At 42.8% G+C, this 17273-nt stretch overlaps 1 protein-coding gene across 10 annotated transcripts in view; it reads left to right on the forward strand.

Moving 5' to 3' along the window:
• HTR4 (5-hydroxytryptamine receptor 4) overlaps positions 1-5417 on the forward strand; it is a 367266-nt gene extending 361849 nt beyond the window's left edge. For all 10 annotated transcript variants that reach the window (XM_053299683.1, XM_053299686.1, XM_053299687.1 and 7 more), the window contains one exon: positions 1349-5417. In XM_053299683.1, the coding sequence (XP_053155658.1) occupies positions 1349-1436 (88 nt within the window). In that variant the 3' untranslated portion in view covers positions 1437-5417. The remainder of the gene's footprint in view (positions 1-1348) is intronic.
• Positions 5418-17273: the final 11856 nt, after the last annotated feature.

The following is a 17273-nucleotide window of genomic DNA, read 5'->3' on the forward strand; positions in this document are numbered from 1 at the left end:
GTAATTAAATGCTACATCTGTGGTTTAGTTTTTAAGGTTTTTTAAAACTTTTGAATGTTTTTTAACCTTTAACTTTCAATTGTGCATTAAAGAAGGTCATTGAAAAAAGCTTTGAAGTGTGCAAATGCGTTATTTCATCGCCCTTATAACATCTAATTGATTTATACATGAAAATATGTATATCATTAAAATATGAAAGAGGCAAAGGCAAAGGAGGGGTCCTTTATCACAAAGCCTGTGATGAAGACAAATGTACTACAAGTAATTGCAACTTGGATTGCTTAGGAACTTTAAACTCGTTTGTTCTATCCTGCTGTAAGGCAGCTTCATTTTTTTGCTTTTTATGAATTTTTTGCTAGATGGTTGCTATTATTCCTTCTCTCTCTGTTTTTCCACATAAGTTAGCCTTTTCACTATTGTGACTGTGGTGCAGCAGAGACTGCATGATGTATCACCATGGAGATGGCAGCCACAGGATGTGGGGGGGGGGTTTCAGGATGAGCAAATGCACAAATGGCTTGATCATATTCTCTTATAGGCAGGGCTCTTCATCATTCTCTTCAGAGAAAGCTACTGTTCTAGTGTACATTTTCAAACCCCAAATTATATTCTAGCTAAGGGGGCTATTCTCACGAGCAGCAAAAATTGCGCTAGGAGAGTAAACCACGCAGTGGCTTACAAGTGGTTAGCTTGCTTTTGTAGCCCTCCTCTAAGCCCGGGTTTGCAGAGCAAGCTTTCCGCAAACACGGGCTTCCCGATCGTGAGTAGCCGCTGTGCTACTCACAAATACACCCCTGAAGGGGAGGCGAAAAGCCACCTCCTGGCTCCGGGGGTCTCCCCAGTATGCCCTGTGCGCTTGAGCAGGGCACCCTGAAGCTTCCGGGGGCTGCACAGCCCCTGAGCTCCCCAGCCCCCACCAGCTCCATCACAGAGTCGGCAATCGTGTGGGCAGCTGATCCGGCTGCCCAGGGCTCCCGCTCTGCTGCAGAAACCGGGTTTCACTGATCATGAGACCCAGCTCAATGTTTATTATTAAAACCATTTAGCTCCATGTGTTTACTGGGTTTGGTCAGAATTATCCCTGGGTAACTAGAAAAGCTGGATTTCCTTTCAGTGTACGTTGTCATGTTGGACTAAATAATATTTAATCAGAGCACACAGACACAGACACAGACACAGACACAGACACACCTCTCTCTTTTGATTTACGTTTGGATTTGCAGCTGTTGAGGAAGGAAATCCATGCTGGGGAGTGGGGGGGTTGCAAGGAGAAAGCTGCTAAGCTTTCAGAAAGGGCCCCCAAGACATTGCTTTCATTGGTTCTAATTTGAATTTTCCCTGTCTTTAGGTATACAGTCTTGCAGAATGGGCATCACCAGGAACATGACAAGCTTCCAATCCACAATGATCCAGAATCACAAGAGTCTTGCTTCTGACTAAGGTCCCTGAACATCCTCCACCATGCAGGACCATCACAGATTATCATGCACCAGGACGTTAATGCCAGATCAGTTTTCCTGCTTCGCCATAGTACTCCCCTGTACTGATTTGATATGGGTGCAACAGCAAGGGTGTGCTCACCAAGGGTGGGGGTAAAGTGGGCCACAATTTGCAGAGAGAGGAAATATTTTTCTCATTCAGAATGATGCCTGTATGTCCTAGTCCTTTGAAGGTAATGAGCAAACAAGTAAGCAACGTGCTAAAGGGTTCCTGTGTTTGCTCCCACTGTTTTTGCATGTGTGCGCTCATGCACACATTCACATACCTTTAGTTATGTGGCTACAATATGAACCTTCTTCCAGGCTTTGATGTTTGACTTAAAGTGCTAATATCAAACCATGTTTTTGCTTTTACCAAAAATAGAAATGGAGACAGACTTATTTTTCTCAGCTATTTTTAATCATGATCTCTCACTCAAGAAATACATTCCCCATTTCCCCTGTGGAAGAAACAGTCTTTCTGTGGGTGTTTTTACCAACCTATCTCCAGACGAAGACAAGACAAGTAGTCCAAAGAGTTGAAATGCAGCCCACAGAGGTGAAATTAACTGTGATATGAAGTCCATAAAATCTGCAGCTCCCACCAAATTGATCAACTGTGAACAACACTGTCATTAGGCAGCCGTCACAGTTTCTCTCAGTAAGATACCACCTTCAGATTCCTCAGGCATTGTCAATGCCATCCTTATTTGGATAAACTTTGGGCAGTGCTGCTGTGGTAGAAAAGTTGCTCAAGAGACAGAACCTTGGAAGACAACAATAGCTCACCAGTAATAGCTCACCAAGTGCCATCTTGATGTGTGTATAATTGTGTGCATCTGAACACCCTTTATACTTGAAGGGTGCACTTGAAAGGCAACCCTACTTGGGTTCATTAATGCTCACTCCATTTTGCTGCAAGGTGGGGTCAGTGGCTCCAGGGCTGTGTGTGTGTCGTGGACACAACCTCTACTAGGTGTGTTTGGTTCATCAGAGCTTGCTGGGGGTCAGGTATCCCAAGTGAAAACAGGATTGAAGTCACTGGACCAACAAAGGGCAAGCAGTCAGCCAGGTCAGGTTCGGAGGCAGGTGCTGTAAACTAAGGCAGGTAAAAGTCTTGTTCCAGAGGCAGCACTCAGAGTGAAGAAAGATAGAAAGCAAGAGCTCAGTCTGGCTCGATTTTCTGCCTGGAGAAGTTCTGTATCTCAGTGGAGGTAAGTGTACCCCAGGATTGAGGCTTTATAAAGCCAGATTGAGCTGCATTGGTTCCCAGGTCATCTGACCTGGTGCTGAAGGCGATGGTGATGTTGCTTAAGTGGCATTTTGGGGTATTAGGTTTGCCTGTAGGCATGCTGCCTATTTAGTCCAGTAGACCTGCTGCTTGGGTACTGTACTGTAGGTAGAGTACTGGGACTGATTGCTGGAGTACTGGTTGAAATGTTTGGCACCTCCCATGGTTTTTCTTTTCTTATATTTTCTCAGAGCTTTCAGATATTTCCTCCATGTAATGGTCCCTTTAAAAAGATGCCAACCATGCTTATATCAGCTACTTCCTGCATGCTACTTCCTGCATACTACCTTCCTTATTGGCAATCTCCCCCCATTCTTTGCATGTACGTTGACAGGCACTGTTGTAGCTCTAGGGACACTGGGAGTCTGATTTTCATGCCATTGGAAAGGAACAGGTTCAGGCATGGACCTTTTATTCTCCTTTGCTGAAGATCTAACCCAAAGATGACAATCCTGCTCTGGAAAACAGATGGGTATTTTGTTACATTGTATAATCGTGTACATATTTCCCCCCCTAATCTATAAAAGAAAACCTGACATTATTTATTCTTGTTTTTAAAGGAAATGATTGTTTCCCCCCATTAAAAGCTTCTAAGTACAGGAGCTAAAACTTATCAGTTTTTATGTTATTATTGTTTTGTTGCTATGTGACAGCGATTCAGTGTAAAAAGAAATCTTTATGACACAGTAAATGCAGTTCACAGACCATTTCATTGGCCTACTCTAGTTCAAAGGTCTGGTGAGTTACAATTGAAGTATGAAGGCTGTGAGAATGATTCTACAACCTTTCATGCTGGTGCTGCTGTGCTGACCCTTGGGATATGTGGAGGTTTTAATTTTTAAAGATCTTGAGTGCTATTTTTAATGCACTCAATCCCTGCAATCCAGATGCACAAGGAACCTCACACTGCTGACCAGGGCCCACCTAGTCTGTGCGGTCCATAGAGTGTATGAGCCTTAGTTTTGTTGACCTGCACCATATGTAAGATGACAAAAAAATCAGTTTCTCTCACTAGTGTGTCAAATTGTCCCTGACTTGTTTGAAATCTTCTGCCTACAGTACCTTTTAGAATTTCTCCCAGTCACATGGAAGCTGTTTATCTGTGAGCAACTTATGTATGGCTGGAGAACATGTAAATGACCCAGCCACTTGAGCGGGGCCAATCCCAGGGGTCTTTTTCAGAGGATCCTATGGGGGTTTGGGGGGAAAGGTTAAAATCTTATTTAAAATCGCCTGCTTGCCCCTTTCTTTAGTGGGTTGGGTGGTAGGTAGTACCCATCATGCCCTACCACCCGACCCACTTTGGTGTCCCTAGGAGCTACTCAAATAGGGTGTTTCGAGTTCCCAGTTGTTCCCGGTGGCCTGGAACAAGTCACACTCACAGAATGCAATGCATTTTGCAACCCTGACTTGAAAAGCACTGCAGATAAGTCTACACAGTAAAAGGAATCTGTCCCTCCCAACACAGAACACACATTTCAAAGACAGTCCAAAAATGGGCCCAGAAGTATCACTGACCCAGAACCCATACTCATTGGCACAAGTTGCTCTCTCACACACAGTTATAACTACTTATGCTACTTCCTAGCATTGCAACAGGTGCCACAGTAGCACCCTTACTTAGCAGCAAGCTAGCCATAAGCTCAACTACAGCAACTTCAGCCACATTTTGACTAAGTACATCTTGCAATGCAGATTACAGCGCAGATCAGATCAGTGAGTGAAGCACAGGCTAGTCTCAAGACCAGACATGGAGCTCATCACAGCAGTCACCAGAAAATATTACTGTTGCACATTCCCAGAGAAAGCTGCTGCTTTCCATTTCTTGCCACAACTCTCTCACACAAATAAAACAAGCTACAACTCAGTGAAAACAGGCACCCATGTTCTGCCTTTGTCAATCTGAGATCCAGCAAAACCAGTTAGTTATAGCAGCAATAGCACAGCATATTATACTCATTGCTGAGAAAACAAAACACACACACAACAAAATCCACCTTCTTTTCTCCTGTCCTGATATATTCTCTTCTTCAAGAGAGGTGCAGTATAAGGGTTCTCTCTGCCTCCCAGTCTCTTTGAATACATTTTGAATTTGAAATTCCCTTCAAAAGTGTTCTCCCCAACCTTCAGCCAATGGAGACACAGTTGCCAACCAAAAAGCAAAGGGATCACAAGCCAGTGCAATAAAACCAACAAGCAAAGGAAAAACAGGCCTCCAAAATTGTGCTCGAAACACTCAAAATGTTCCAATCAAAACAGGATTTTTTCATTTCAAGCTTGAAACAGGCCCTTTATTTTAAGGGCATTCCGTTCGGAGCTTGAAACGCTCAGAACAGTTCATTTTCAAGCTCAAAACATTTTCCATATCCCTACCCAAGTAAACAATTCCCATGCAGTTGGAAGAATATCTAAAAGGCATCTATGACAGAATGGATTCTAGGCCCATTTGGCTTCTTTAGAATTCATCAATTTGTCCAGGAATAATCATAACACCTAGTTTGGTTAAAAAGCAGGTACAGGATTTGTGCCCTTGATAGTTCATATGTAAGCTTGGCAGAACTAGATTATTGTTGTGAACAAGTGCAGATTCCTTTATCCAACATAGCTGGAGGACATGTTTCCTGTTTAATAAAACTGTGTTTTGTTGATGGTGTATTGGTCATTTTTCAAAACTCTTCATAATTAGAGCAACTCTTCAAGATTATCTTCTGGGTGGGCTGTCCGCTTTCTACATGTGTACAAATCAAGCAACAGTCTGACTGAAAGCAGTGGATGGGACTCAGCCACAATTAACTGAAGTCCCATTGCTCTATATGGGAGTTCTGACTTGAGCTAGTGTTTCCACGGCACCATAACTCCCACTAAACATCTTCTGTAACACAAACTAGCTTCATTTAACGGAAAGGCAGCCACCTGTTACCCGATGGCTAAAATATCAAACAGAAGCACTACATTCAACAGCCTCAATAAACTTTTCTGATTTTAAAAGCACAGTAAAGGAAATCGAATAAATGCACTTCACAGATAGAAAGCTGGTTGTTGTCAAATGGCAGCTGTGAGGAGGAGCTCAAAAAAGATCATATACTTCAATAAGAGGATGATCAACCCTGTCTGAGAGATGCAAAGCCATAAATATATGGTGCGTACTTCTTAAATGCCAGTGCTAGCGGCAGCCATGGACTGCATGGCTTATTTGAGCAGCTCAGCTAAATCACTGCAGCAGCCCCCACATCCTAGGAGGTCAGTCTAATAAATGGCATGCAGTGAAAGAAACATGAGAAGCATAATTCCTGGTAAGTTCTTTCTTCCAACTATGTTAGAGTTCTAGATGCTTTCAGTTGTGAATTGTGAAGGGGATCAAAACATTTACATGCAATACAATGTCCATTTGTCAGATATTCAGTCTCATCAGGATTAACTGTGTTAAGCACTTTAAGTCCCAACGGATGGGAGTGTTGACTTAAAAGCCTTATGCAAATGTTGACACACGCCATGCAGTAGGAGGATCAGGATCAGGATCAGGATCAGCCAATGCTTGGCCCAACTGCCTGACTTCTGGCACCACCCACCATTTGTGCATTACAGCTTGCTTACCGGCCAACACACAGAAAGCAAACACTCAATTTGTGCAATCTGTGCACTGATTTTCTGGTATTCAGAGATTCTGCAAATGAGCTGTAGGCCTGTTGGGCTCTACACAGGTTGACCCCAATGAAAACATTGGCTTACATGCCACACAGAGAACCATAGATCAAAGAGAGCTGTGTACCCTAAAGCATGCCTGTGCTGCTTGCAGAGGTGGGGCTGTTGTGGCTACTAAACATTGTGTCATCACATGCCCTAAAACCAGGTTTGTGGAGTGAGCACTCCGCAAACCTGGTTTTGTAGATCATGAGTAGCCACGGCGCGGCTTCGCACTGCGCCTAGTCATGAGGAGACCCCCTAGAGGCGAGGCGAAAAGCTGCTTCCTGGCTCCGGGGGTCTCGGCAGCATGCCCTGCGCACTCGCACTGGAGCTTGCGGGGGACTCTCGGTCCCCACTCCCCCCAGCCCCCACCAGCTCCGTCACGGAGCCAGCAACCGTGTGGGTGGCCAATCCAGCCACCCAGGGCTCCCTCCCCGTGCACTCGAAGAAACCAGGTCTCATTGATCGTGAGACCCGGTCCAGAATGTGAAAACCCAGCTCCCTTGAGAAGTCCATCATGCTTGGAAAAGTTGAAGGAAAGAGAAGAAGAGGACAACCAGCAGCAAGGTGGATGGACTCGATTATGACAACAACGAATGCACCACTGAGAGACCTTAAAGGCCAAGCTGAAGACAGGTCATCCTGGAGAGAATCTATCTATGTGGTCGCTAAGAGTCAACAATGAATTGACAGCACTTAATCAATCAATCAATCGTTCCATTTAGCTACAGTGTCTATACTGGATGCTAGACTTATCCCCCAATCCTTTTTTAAAAGCCATCTAAGCCATTAGTCCTCACTACATTCTGTAGTAATAAACTGCATATGTTAACTAGGAATTTTTACATGGTGAAGAATTTCCTTTTTTGGCCTACTTTCCAGTAGGCTTATGAGATCACCCAACAGTCTCTCTCTCTCTGTGTCTGACTGTTTGTGTTCTTGTCTGTCCATGTGTCCGTGACTGGCCGTGTGTTTGTGTGTGTGTCTTTCTGGTATGCATGTCTGTCCTGTGTGTGTATCAACTTTGCAATGCCTGGACCATTACAAACCAAACTGAGTACACTTAGATACATCTCTGTGGCATATTTTGTAATGATGTTATCCACCCTGATTCAAGATGGCAGATGCATAAACTTTTGAGGTGCAAGAGGGCTAACCTGTAAACCACCTAACCAATTAGAACTTAATTTGGTACAGTTTAGTAACACATAGGGTGTAGTTTGTAATGGTAAACACAACTCAAAATGGGGTGTATCGCTGATGCAAAAAAGAATGTAGATGCCCCCAAAAGACCAGTACGAGAAAATAATGTAATAATAGGCTGCCAAAAATTCAGAATGTACCTGGAAATGTGTATATTAATATAATTTACAAGTACTACATAGAACAGATGACTTTAGTAGAGAATGCTTTCCCAGCCAAAAGGCCGAGAAGCTACTACACACATTTAAAATCATACCATAAAAACATTCCTGTGCAGACAACAATATAATACAAAATCACATATAGTTTGTAGTCATTATGTAGTTTTTAATAATGTCATTGACCCCTATCCAAGATAGCGGGGATTTGAACCAACTTGTGAACCATCTAGCCAATTTGAATCAAATTTGCGACTGGTGTAAGGATACCTAGGGACAGCTCAAGGACATAGTTTGCAACAGTCTAGTGTTACATTAGTTTCTTGTTCTGGTCTCCCCACCCCCACTGTCATCTACATAGTTTGCAATGATGTCATCCACCCTGGTTCAAGACGGAAGAAATGTGAGGGGCAAGAGGGTTAACATGTGGACAACCTAGCCAATTTGAACCAAATTTAGTAAAGTTTTAGTGAGTGACACATAGGGACACCTCAGTGGCATGGTTTGTGATGGTGTCATTCATCCCAATTCAAAATGACAGTCATGTGAAAATTTGTGGCACAATGGGGTAATGTGTGAATCACGTTACTGATTTGACACATAGGGATGGCTCAAGGGCGTAGTTTGTAATGATGTCATCTACTCTGATTCAAGGTGGTTTGATACATGAATGTTTGAGGTGCAAGGTGAATTGATTTGGATCAAATTTGGTACAGTTGTGAGACACATAGGGAAACACCCACCCGCTCACCCCCACAGTTCTGATCTGGTTCAAACCCAGAGGCATATCTATGGAAAACAGTGCCTAGGGCAAGCACTGAAATTGTGCCCCCTGTCCAAACATCTGACACCCATCTTTCAGATAACTCTACCAAAATATCAGCTGAAAAATACAAGTCTGAAGGTCACATACAAGTCACATATCTGAATATGCGTACAGTGATTTATATTATATTAATTTTTTAAACAAAATACCTGTAGCTTCCTAAAGGCTGTGGGGGGTGGGGTCTTCAAAGGTTCCCCCTCCCCCTGCTGGCCTCTAGGGCTTCACAGGGACCATTTGATCATGTGTGATGGCCATTTTTTAAACTAATTTTTTTTAAGGCCGCTGAAAACAAAATGGCTCTGTGAGGCCTGGCCTGGCCTAGGGCCTCACAGAAGCCATTTGAGCATGCACGGTGGCCATTTTGTTTCCGTCAGCCATTAATTTTTTAAAATTTTTAAAAATGGTGGCCCCCTTCAAGTGGCGCCCTGGGCACGTGCCCTGCCTGCTCAACGCTAGATACACCCCTGTTCAAACCTTAGCAAAAACTAGGTTGAGTTGCTCCAGGCAGGCCACCTCAGTGATGAACATGAAATTCAAATGGTGAACAGCCATAGTGGCCACTACAATATTCCTCTGAAAGCACATAGTGGCAAGCACAGCTAAGGATATGCATAAGATGATGAGTAATCCAGGTCTGACCCTGGCCTCTGATTCCTCCAGCTGTGTTATCACCTACAGGAGGGCTTCAAGAGTAGCCCTAGGCTTCCAGTTCAGTTGTCTTGTGCTTTCTGACTTGACAACTCAGAAACTTTAGCCATGCCAAAAAAGAAATACACCACTAACAGGCCAACAGGCTTGTGATATATTTAATAATGGAATATCGCCTTGAAGATGTGTTGCCTGTGGCAATTATGTTGCCTAGTCAGACCTAAATGCATAGGTTTGTAAAAATAGAGGTAAAACATTAATCATTTGTATATTTTTATACAAAAGACAGCCTTTATGCCAGGACTTCCCAATAGGGATGTGTGAATTGATTTGGGTACAAATCAATTTGTTCCCAAACCTAGCTGATTTTGGTGATTTGGAGACACAACAAATCTTCCCTGTGGTCCATTGGCTAGCTTCAGGTACAAATCGAATCACACCAGATTTGATTTGCATATCCTCAAGATTCAGATTCCTCCTATCATTTTCCCCAGATTCCCAGCTTTCATTTTTTAAAAGAGCTAAGTGCTAGCCCTTTTAGAAGTGGGCATATGGATGTGTGGTCACTATTTTTCAAGTGTTTGGATTCTTTGGTGTATAATAACTTTTCCTCAATCAATCCCTATGAGGATTCATTATACACCTTCATTTCTTCTATTCACTGTCTTTGGACAGTGCCAACTGTCAACTGCCATGTGCCAAATACACCCCCCCTCCCACATGCAAGGCAGTGGGATACTACTCAGTTGCTTATGTTTTAGGAATTTTTAAAAGTGTTTAGATTCTTTGGTGTCTAATAACCTTTCCTCATAATGCCTCCCCATGAGGATTCATTACACACCAAATAATCTAAACTCCTCAAAAATTCCTAAAATATAAACTGAGTACCCAGTGGCTTGCTGGTTGGGAAATAATTGACACATGGGATGCCACTAATTCTCCACCCTCACCCTCAAAGCAATGGGGTCAAAATGAACAGAAGAAATGAAGGTTTGTAATGAAGACACCAATGAATCTAAATACTTCAAAAAACCCAACAACCCACCCTAAAAATTGAACTGAGTACACCAGTCAGAGAGAGAGGGAGAGAGAGAGTGAGAGAGAGAGAGAGAGAGCGCAGTTGACACATGGCAGTTGGCACTGTCCAATGACCATCAAAATGAACAGAAGAAATGAAGGTGTGCATCATAGGGATTCATTATGAGGAAAAGATATTATACCCCAAAGAATCCAAACGCTTGAAAAAATTGCAAATTTTGCTCCATAACTCCCCTTCAACAAAAGCTAGAGCATAAAGAAATCAAAGCTGGGAACCCATGTTAGGGTTAGGATATGGCAACTTCGAATCCCCATTATTCCCTATAGCAGAAATATACAAAATAAGCAAAAACTGCAAAAAAGATCATTAAAAATCAACCAAGTGTCCCACTGCCCTGAAATTTGGGTGGTAGGTGGCATCCATGGGGACCTACCCATCACCCAAATTTGGTGCCTCTAGGGCCTTTATAATAGGGATGTGCACAAAACCGGTTCGCCTGGTTCGGTTCGAATTCGAACCAGGAGGGGTGGTTCAGTTTTGGTTTTGCTCGAACCTCCCCCTGGTTTGGTTCGAATTTGAACCGGTTTGAACCGATTCAAACCGGTTCAAACTGTTTCAGACACCCCAAAATTGGTAGGATGGTAGCTGGCACCCAGGGGTACCTGCCACCCAAACCCCAAAGCAATTGGACACTCGTACTCCAACCAGCCCATTATTCCTTATTATGGAGCACCCATGGGTGCCAACAACCATGCAAACCCGGAAGCAATCAGACACCCCTATGATTTTTTATGAATATTTGAAATATTTTAAATTATTTTTCTCATAGGGTATAATAGGACCTGAACCAGCCCATATCCCCTATTGTGGAGCACCTAGGGCCACAAAAGTGGGGTAGGTGGTAGAGAACCAGGGGTGCCTACTATCCACAAAGTTCCAAGGCAATCGGACACTCCTCTGATTATTGGTGAATTTTAAAATTATTTTGGAATTACTCATAGAGAATAATGAGGATTGCAACAAATGTATAGCTTCACGTCGGGGAGAAAGGGGTGTCCTAGAGTGGAGTGTGGTGGGTGGTAGTTCCCAAGGTGGGCAAGGAAGCTATCAGAATTATTTGAAAGGAATTGGGCAAAAGGCTGATTTTTAAATTATTTTTGAAGTTTACGCGACTTTAAGGTTTTTCTCCATAAAGAAGCATGGAGATGTATAGCTCACAGCAAATAAAGAAGCACAGCAGATGTATAAAGAAGCACAGCAGATGTATAGCTTCACGTCAGGGGGAAAGGGGTGTCCAAGAGCAGAGTGTGGTGGGTGGTAGTGCCCAAGGGGGGGGGGCAGGTAGCTATCAGAATTATTTGAAAGGAATTGGGCAAAGGGCTGATTTTAAAATGATTTTTGAAGTTTATGTTTCTTTAAGGTTAGCAATGAGAGTGGATTCATAGTTTGTCATTGAAAATCTTATATGCTACCAAAGAATCTACACTCAGAACACTTCAGAAACAACAAAACCCAGTACCACATGAGTTAGCAACCCATAGAGGTGGTTGGCACCTTCGCTCTGGGCCACCCCAGCACCCCCCAAGTGCAGTTATGGGGCTGCTGAAACCTCGATTCTTCGCTATGGAAAAAAACCTTAAAGCCATTTGTGGGGTGCTGGGGTGGCCCAGAGTGAGTGGTGGTCTAATGCAAAGAGGGTGCCAACCACCCCCATGGGTTGCTAACCCATGGGGTACTGGGTTTTGTTGTTTCTGAAGTGTTCTGAGTGTAGATTTATTTCTTCCCAGTAAGTCCTGGCCCATGTGATCTTCCCCTCGGAACTTGCAATGAGTTGTTTTCCTCTACATGGGAAGGGAAGCAGAAAGTAAGAGAGCGAGTGGTGTGCAATTTATCGGCTGGTCTGTGGTGGTTAAATATATATTCAATTGTTTTTCAACCAGACAAGTTCTCAGAATTGTATACATAGAGAGTGTGTTAGACCAGGACTGGGGAGACCTGAGTTCAAATCCCCATTCAGCCATGAAACTCACTGGGTGACTCTGGGCCAGTCACGTCCATCTTAGCCTAACCTACCTCACAGGGTTGTTGTGAGGACAAACAACCATGTACATTGGTCTGGGCTCCTTGGAGGAAGTGCGGGATATAAATGTTAAAATAAAATATATGAAGAGGGTGTAATATATGCACAGAAGGGAAAGAAAGGGCATGCTAGGAATCTTGTTTTCTTCATGTCCTTACAGTTTTTCTGCAAAAAATATATGGGGAAGGCGGGGAATCAAAACGACAGGGAGCCCATCTTCATTTTCTCCCCCTAGGCCCACTCCAACCTTGCTACACCACTGCCAGCTTCTTATACCAAACCTTTTGCATTCTACATTTAGATGGCTGATAGTCTTTATCTACACCTCTATACCCACAGTATTTTGTTTAATCCATTCAGTCAGTCAGGCTATAACCTCCTTAGTCTAATTAATTTATTGATACATTGATAAAAGGATTCTGGAGATCAGAGGAGATAGTGGCTGACATACTGTGTAATCTATGCACATGGTGGAACATAATGTTTGCACAGTTACAAAAGCACAAAAATTGCACAAATGGAATTGTGCAACAGTGTAGCTGTTATATATAATGGCTAATATAGATAGATAGATAGATAGATAGATAGATAGATAGATAGATAGATAGATAGATAGATAGATAGATATAAATTGTATCAATTATATAATTGATACAATTTATCAGTTCTGATTTGTTTCGCCTATCTTGGGGGCGACCTTGCAGAATACTACTCTACTGATTATGCTTTTTTATTTCCCCCACCTTTTTGCTGTGTACAACTAACACTCCTAGAATCAAATAAAAACTGAAGAAAACAAGCACTAATACCCAAGTTAAAATAGTAATTAAAAAATTAAATTCTAGCTCAAATTGGGCAGGATATATGAACAGATTATAGTTAACAGAAACATGAATATATATATAGGAAGGATACCCCAATTTATAAGTATGTGCATAGTAAAAATTATAAACCAAAGCTACTGAAGTTCTTTGGGGCTCCTTCCTGAAGATGTCACTTTCCCTAAACACAGCATATTACTTTATCAACTTTCTGATATTTCTACGACTCAGAGCCATGCCAGTGAAGCATTTCAGAAGGAGATGTCCTGGTGTAAAACACACGGACATTCCATAGGTAGATGCTGAAATAGCAAATTTAATATAAAATAACCACAGCTCATTATTAGGGAACTATAGTATGGAATAGCTAAAAATGTTTGGAAGGAAAGGCAACTTTTATTGACTAAACTTCAAAACTACAGGGCATGAAACAGAATACAATCTCTACTAATCCCTGAGCATTATATGTGAATGAAATAATCAAAAGTAACACAAATTTAACATTTAAACAGAGGTTTCCTTGCTTGCTTCTCACTCTATGGATGACTGGAAGCAATAGTTTTTACTAGTGAATTCACAGCAGCTACTTCCATGGATGGAATCAATCAATAAATGTTGTGCTAAAAATGCACAACCCAAGCACCTACCAGTCAATATTTGAGAAATCTAAATCAGCCCAACTTACATCAGCAGTAACATTAGAAATTTTTATATGCCTGTAAAGGAGACAGGGAGAGGTGTAACAGTCAAGCTGTTTTGACAAAGATCATGTTTATCTTATAGGTCCAGGGGGGAAAGGTGATCCTTTAGATAATTTTAGTACTTTATTATTTCTATTTTTAAAAAAAATAAAAATCAGAATTATTGTGTCAGTAGCAGAAACTTCTTTTATTTTTAGACTATTAAGCTTTATAAAGCAGCTACATCTAGTGGTTGAGTATGACAGTGCTCTGACAGGTAATTCTCTTCTTTCTTTTGGAATTTAATATGCAATTGGTGGTGGAGCTCAGCATCCAGATAAAGAAAATACTGATATTTGTTGCTTGAGATACTTGTGTGTGCAAGGAAGAGATCTAATAGGCTTTCAAACATAGGAATGTGAAAATGTGTTAGATATCACTCTGTGGTTGGAATGTAGAAAGTTCACTACCATAGTCATGAGTATTAAACAGAACTTTAAAAAGTAAACCAATCAGTAAGAGCGACAAATTGCATGCCTTGTCGACTGGGGCTTGAATTTCCTTGATAATTTGAAATCAGTTATATGATCATCTAACTGATTTCAAATCAGCACTATTAGTGCTGATAAATGGTCTTCAGCAATTGGATTATTGCATTCAGAAGTTGGAATCCCTAGATTCCCCTTTTTTATAGCACCAGGATGGGTGTTCTTCCAAACAGTGCTTTAACCAATTGTGTTCATAACAATCATGGAAAGAATTGCTGAGTGAGAAGAGGAAACCCTTATAATTATCATGCCAGTTTGGACCAGTTTTCTCTCTAATTTTGTTCATCTGTGTGTGGAATGAGTTTTGTTCTGGGCAGTAGTATCAAGGCAGTGTGTGTGTGCATGTGCATTCAGAATGGGGCTTTCCTGATTCAACCTGAGCAGGATCTAATATTAACTGAGCAGACATCCAAAAACTTGTGAGTGGGCGCACATGCACACGCCTTAGAGGGAACATTGAGAAGGACTCCGGAATCCAGCTTCTCACAACTATCACAGAACTGAATACCGGTTCCTATAGGAAGAAGAAAACAAACACGCTTCTGCTTTTGACCCAAGACTAACCTAAAAGTCTCAGATGGACCCAATTTTCCCCCACAGCTGGGAGCATTCTGTTTTGTTGGTTTTTAAAATCAAAGTTCTGCACAAAGGTAATCTAAATTCTGCATCAAGCATAATGTTTCAGCCTCTGATATAGATCCTTAAGGTTAATCACATCTTTATATATTTGCTTCTTGTGGGAGGAGGAAAGAAAGAGTACTGTGAAGGCTGACCATCTGGAGATCCTGCTAACCTACACACAGAGGTGTGTGTGGGTGAATCCAAGATTCACTAGACAATACCTACACTTCCAAAATCTCTTTTCATTTTTAATAATAATGTATAGCAACAAAGACTTTCAGCATATATAAATATTCAAAGGAGAAATATAAAGGAAAGTGGGGAGAGGAAAGTACAAATGTACTTTGAGAGGGGTTATAGGAGTCAATGAAATAAAATGTCTTTCCTAGGTAAACGGATATCCCTGGCAACTTGGCAAAGAGACATCTTTTTAAATGGTGGTTTCATTTCTAGCAGGAAAGATAGAAACAGATTCTTACCTGCAAGAGATGATCTTTCTTGTGATCTATATTCACTCACAACTTATGTTCTGCACCTGCCCAGTAAGCCCCGTGAAAGAATTCCAAGTTCCATGAGGTGCAGTTCGGTTCTGCTGAATCATGCACATGGCGCACCAGTTATTTTCGGCAGGAGAGCACCTTCTCCTCAGCTCTTGATCAGCCACTGCGATGAGTGAAGAATGTGGACACACAGAGTCAGGTAATACTGTGGAAGTATCTTAGCAGTGGGGTAGGCCGGCTGGGTGTTGTGAGTGAACATGGATCACCAGAAAGATCACCTGTTACAGGTAAGCAACCTGTAACAGAATCTTTGAGATGATCCATGTTCCCTCACAAATAGCGAGCTCACTGAGATGATAGTGGATGCGAGGACACAGTGAGAGCACCTGTTTTAAGACCGCCCAACCAAAGTTAGCTTCTGGAGAGCTGAGGGTTGTCCACAGAATGCTTGATGAAGGGCAATTCTCCTTTGCAGATGGCTTTCTTGATGATGCCCAACATGCGGGCCGCTGATGTGGCCATAGTCCTAGTAGAATGTGCTTTGACCTGTGAGAGGCGCTTTATCCCCTGCTGGTGATAACACATGAAGACAAGCTCTACAAGCCAGAGTGACAGTCTCTGTCTTGAAATAGGTTGTCTTTCGGTCTCTCCTTTATAAGACACAAACAGTTTATTGGTCTGTTTGAACCGCTCTGTCCTAAATGAAATACTATTCATGTAGTACTAGCCAACCCCACACAGATAATCTGTGCGCTATTTGGGTCACACACACCCCACGCTGGCATGCCTGGCTTTCTGGCTGGCCCAGCAGCCATGGCCCCCCCCCCCACCGCCCAGTTTGCCCCCCGACTCGCCACTGCGGCCAGGCCCCAAACCGCTGCCGCCTCGTCACTGGAGCTGAGCGTGCCGCCTCCCTGTTGCCACCTCCCTGCCCGTTCCCTCCTGCCACCTCCACCGCTGCCTGATTCCTTGGAGTGGCTGGGCCCTCCTCCTGACCGCCGCCGCTTCCCCCAGCAGCAGCCAACGGCCTCCTGCAAGCCTCTGTCGCCCAGCCAATCTGGAAAGCTTCCACTGCCCAGCCAATCCGCTGGGTTGCTGGGACACATCCCCATGGGCAGGTCTATGAGGATTAATATTATAGATAAAAGAGATCTCCTGACATCCTAGAAGTGCATGAATTTTTTCAGGAGGAGGAGAAGGGTTTAAGAATGTAGGTGATACAATGTCCTAGTTTAGATGGAATTCAGAGACTACTTTTGATATGAACGATGGATCTGTCCTCAAAATAGAATTTGGGTAGAATATAGTGTAAGGGGAGTCAGCCCAAAGAGCTGTTAGCTTGCTGACACGCCTCGCCAATGTAATGCAACCAAGAACGCAGCCTTTGGACATAGGGACTTCAGGGAAGTAGAGGTGAGAGGTTCGAACGGCGCCTCTGTTAGGTTAAAACTTATGAAAGACTCCAAGTTTCGATGGGCTCCCTGACTGTTGGGAACAGGTTATTTATTCCTTTAAGGGATCTCTTTGAATTGGGTTGGGAGAACACAGTTCGTCCATCCCAGCCCAGAGAGTGTGGCTATGTGAACTTTGATAGAAGTTTCTGAAAGTCCCAATTGTTTTAGACTTCTCGAGTGTAAAAGGATTTGATGGACTGAAGCATTGTAAGGATCAAATCCTTTGGATGTAGCATATTGTG

Source organism: Hemicordylus capensis, chromosome 2 (genome assembly GCF_027244095.1).
Source record: "Hemicordylus capensis ecotype Gifberg chromosome 2, rHemCap1.1.pri, whole genome shotgun sequence".
NCBI lineage: Eukaryota > Metazoa > Chordata > Lepidosauria > Squamata > Cordylidae > Hemicordylus > Hemicordylus capensis.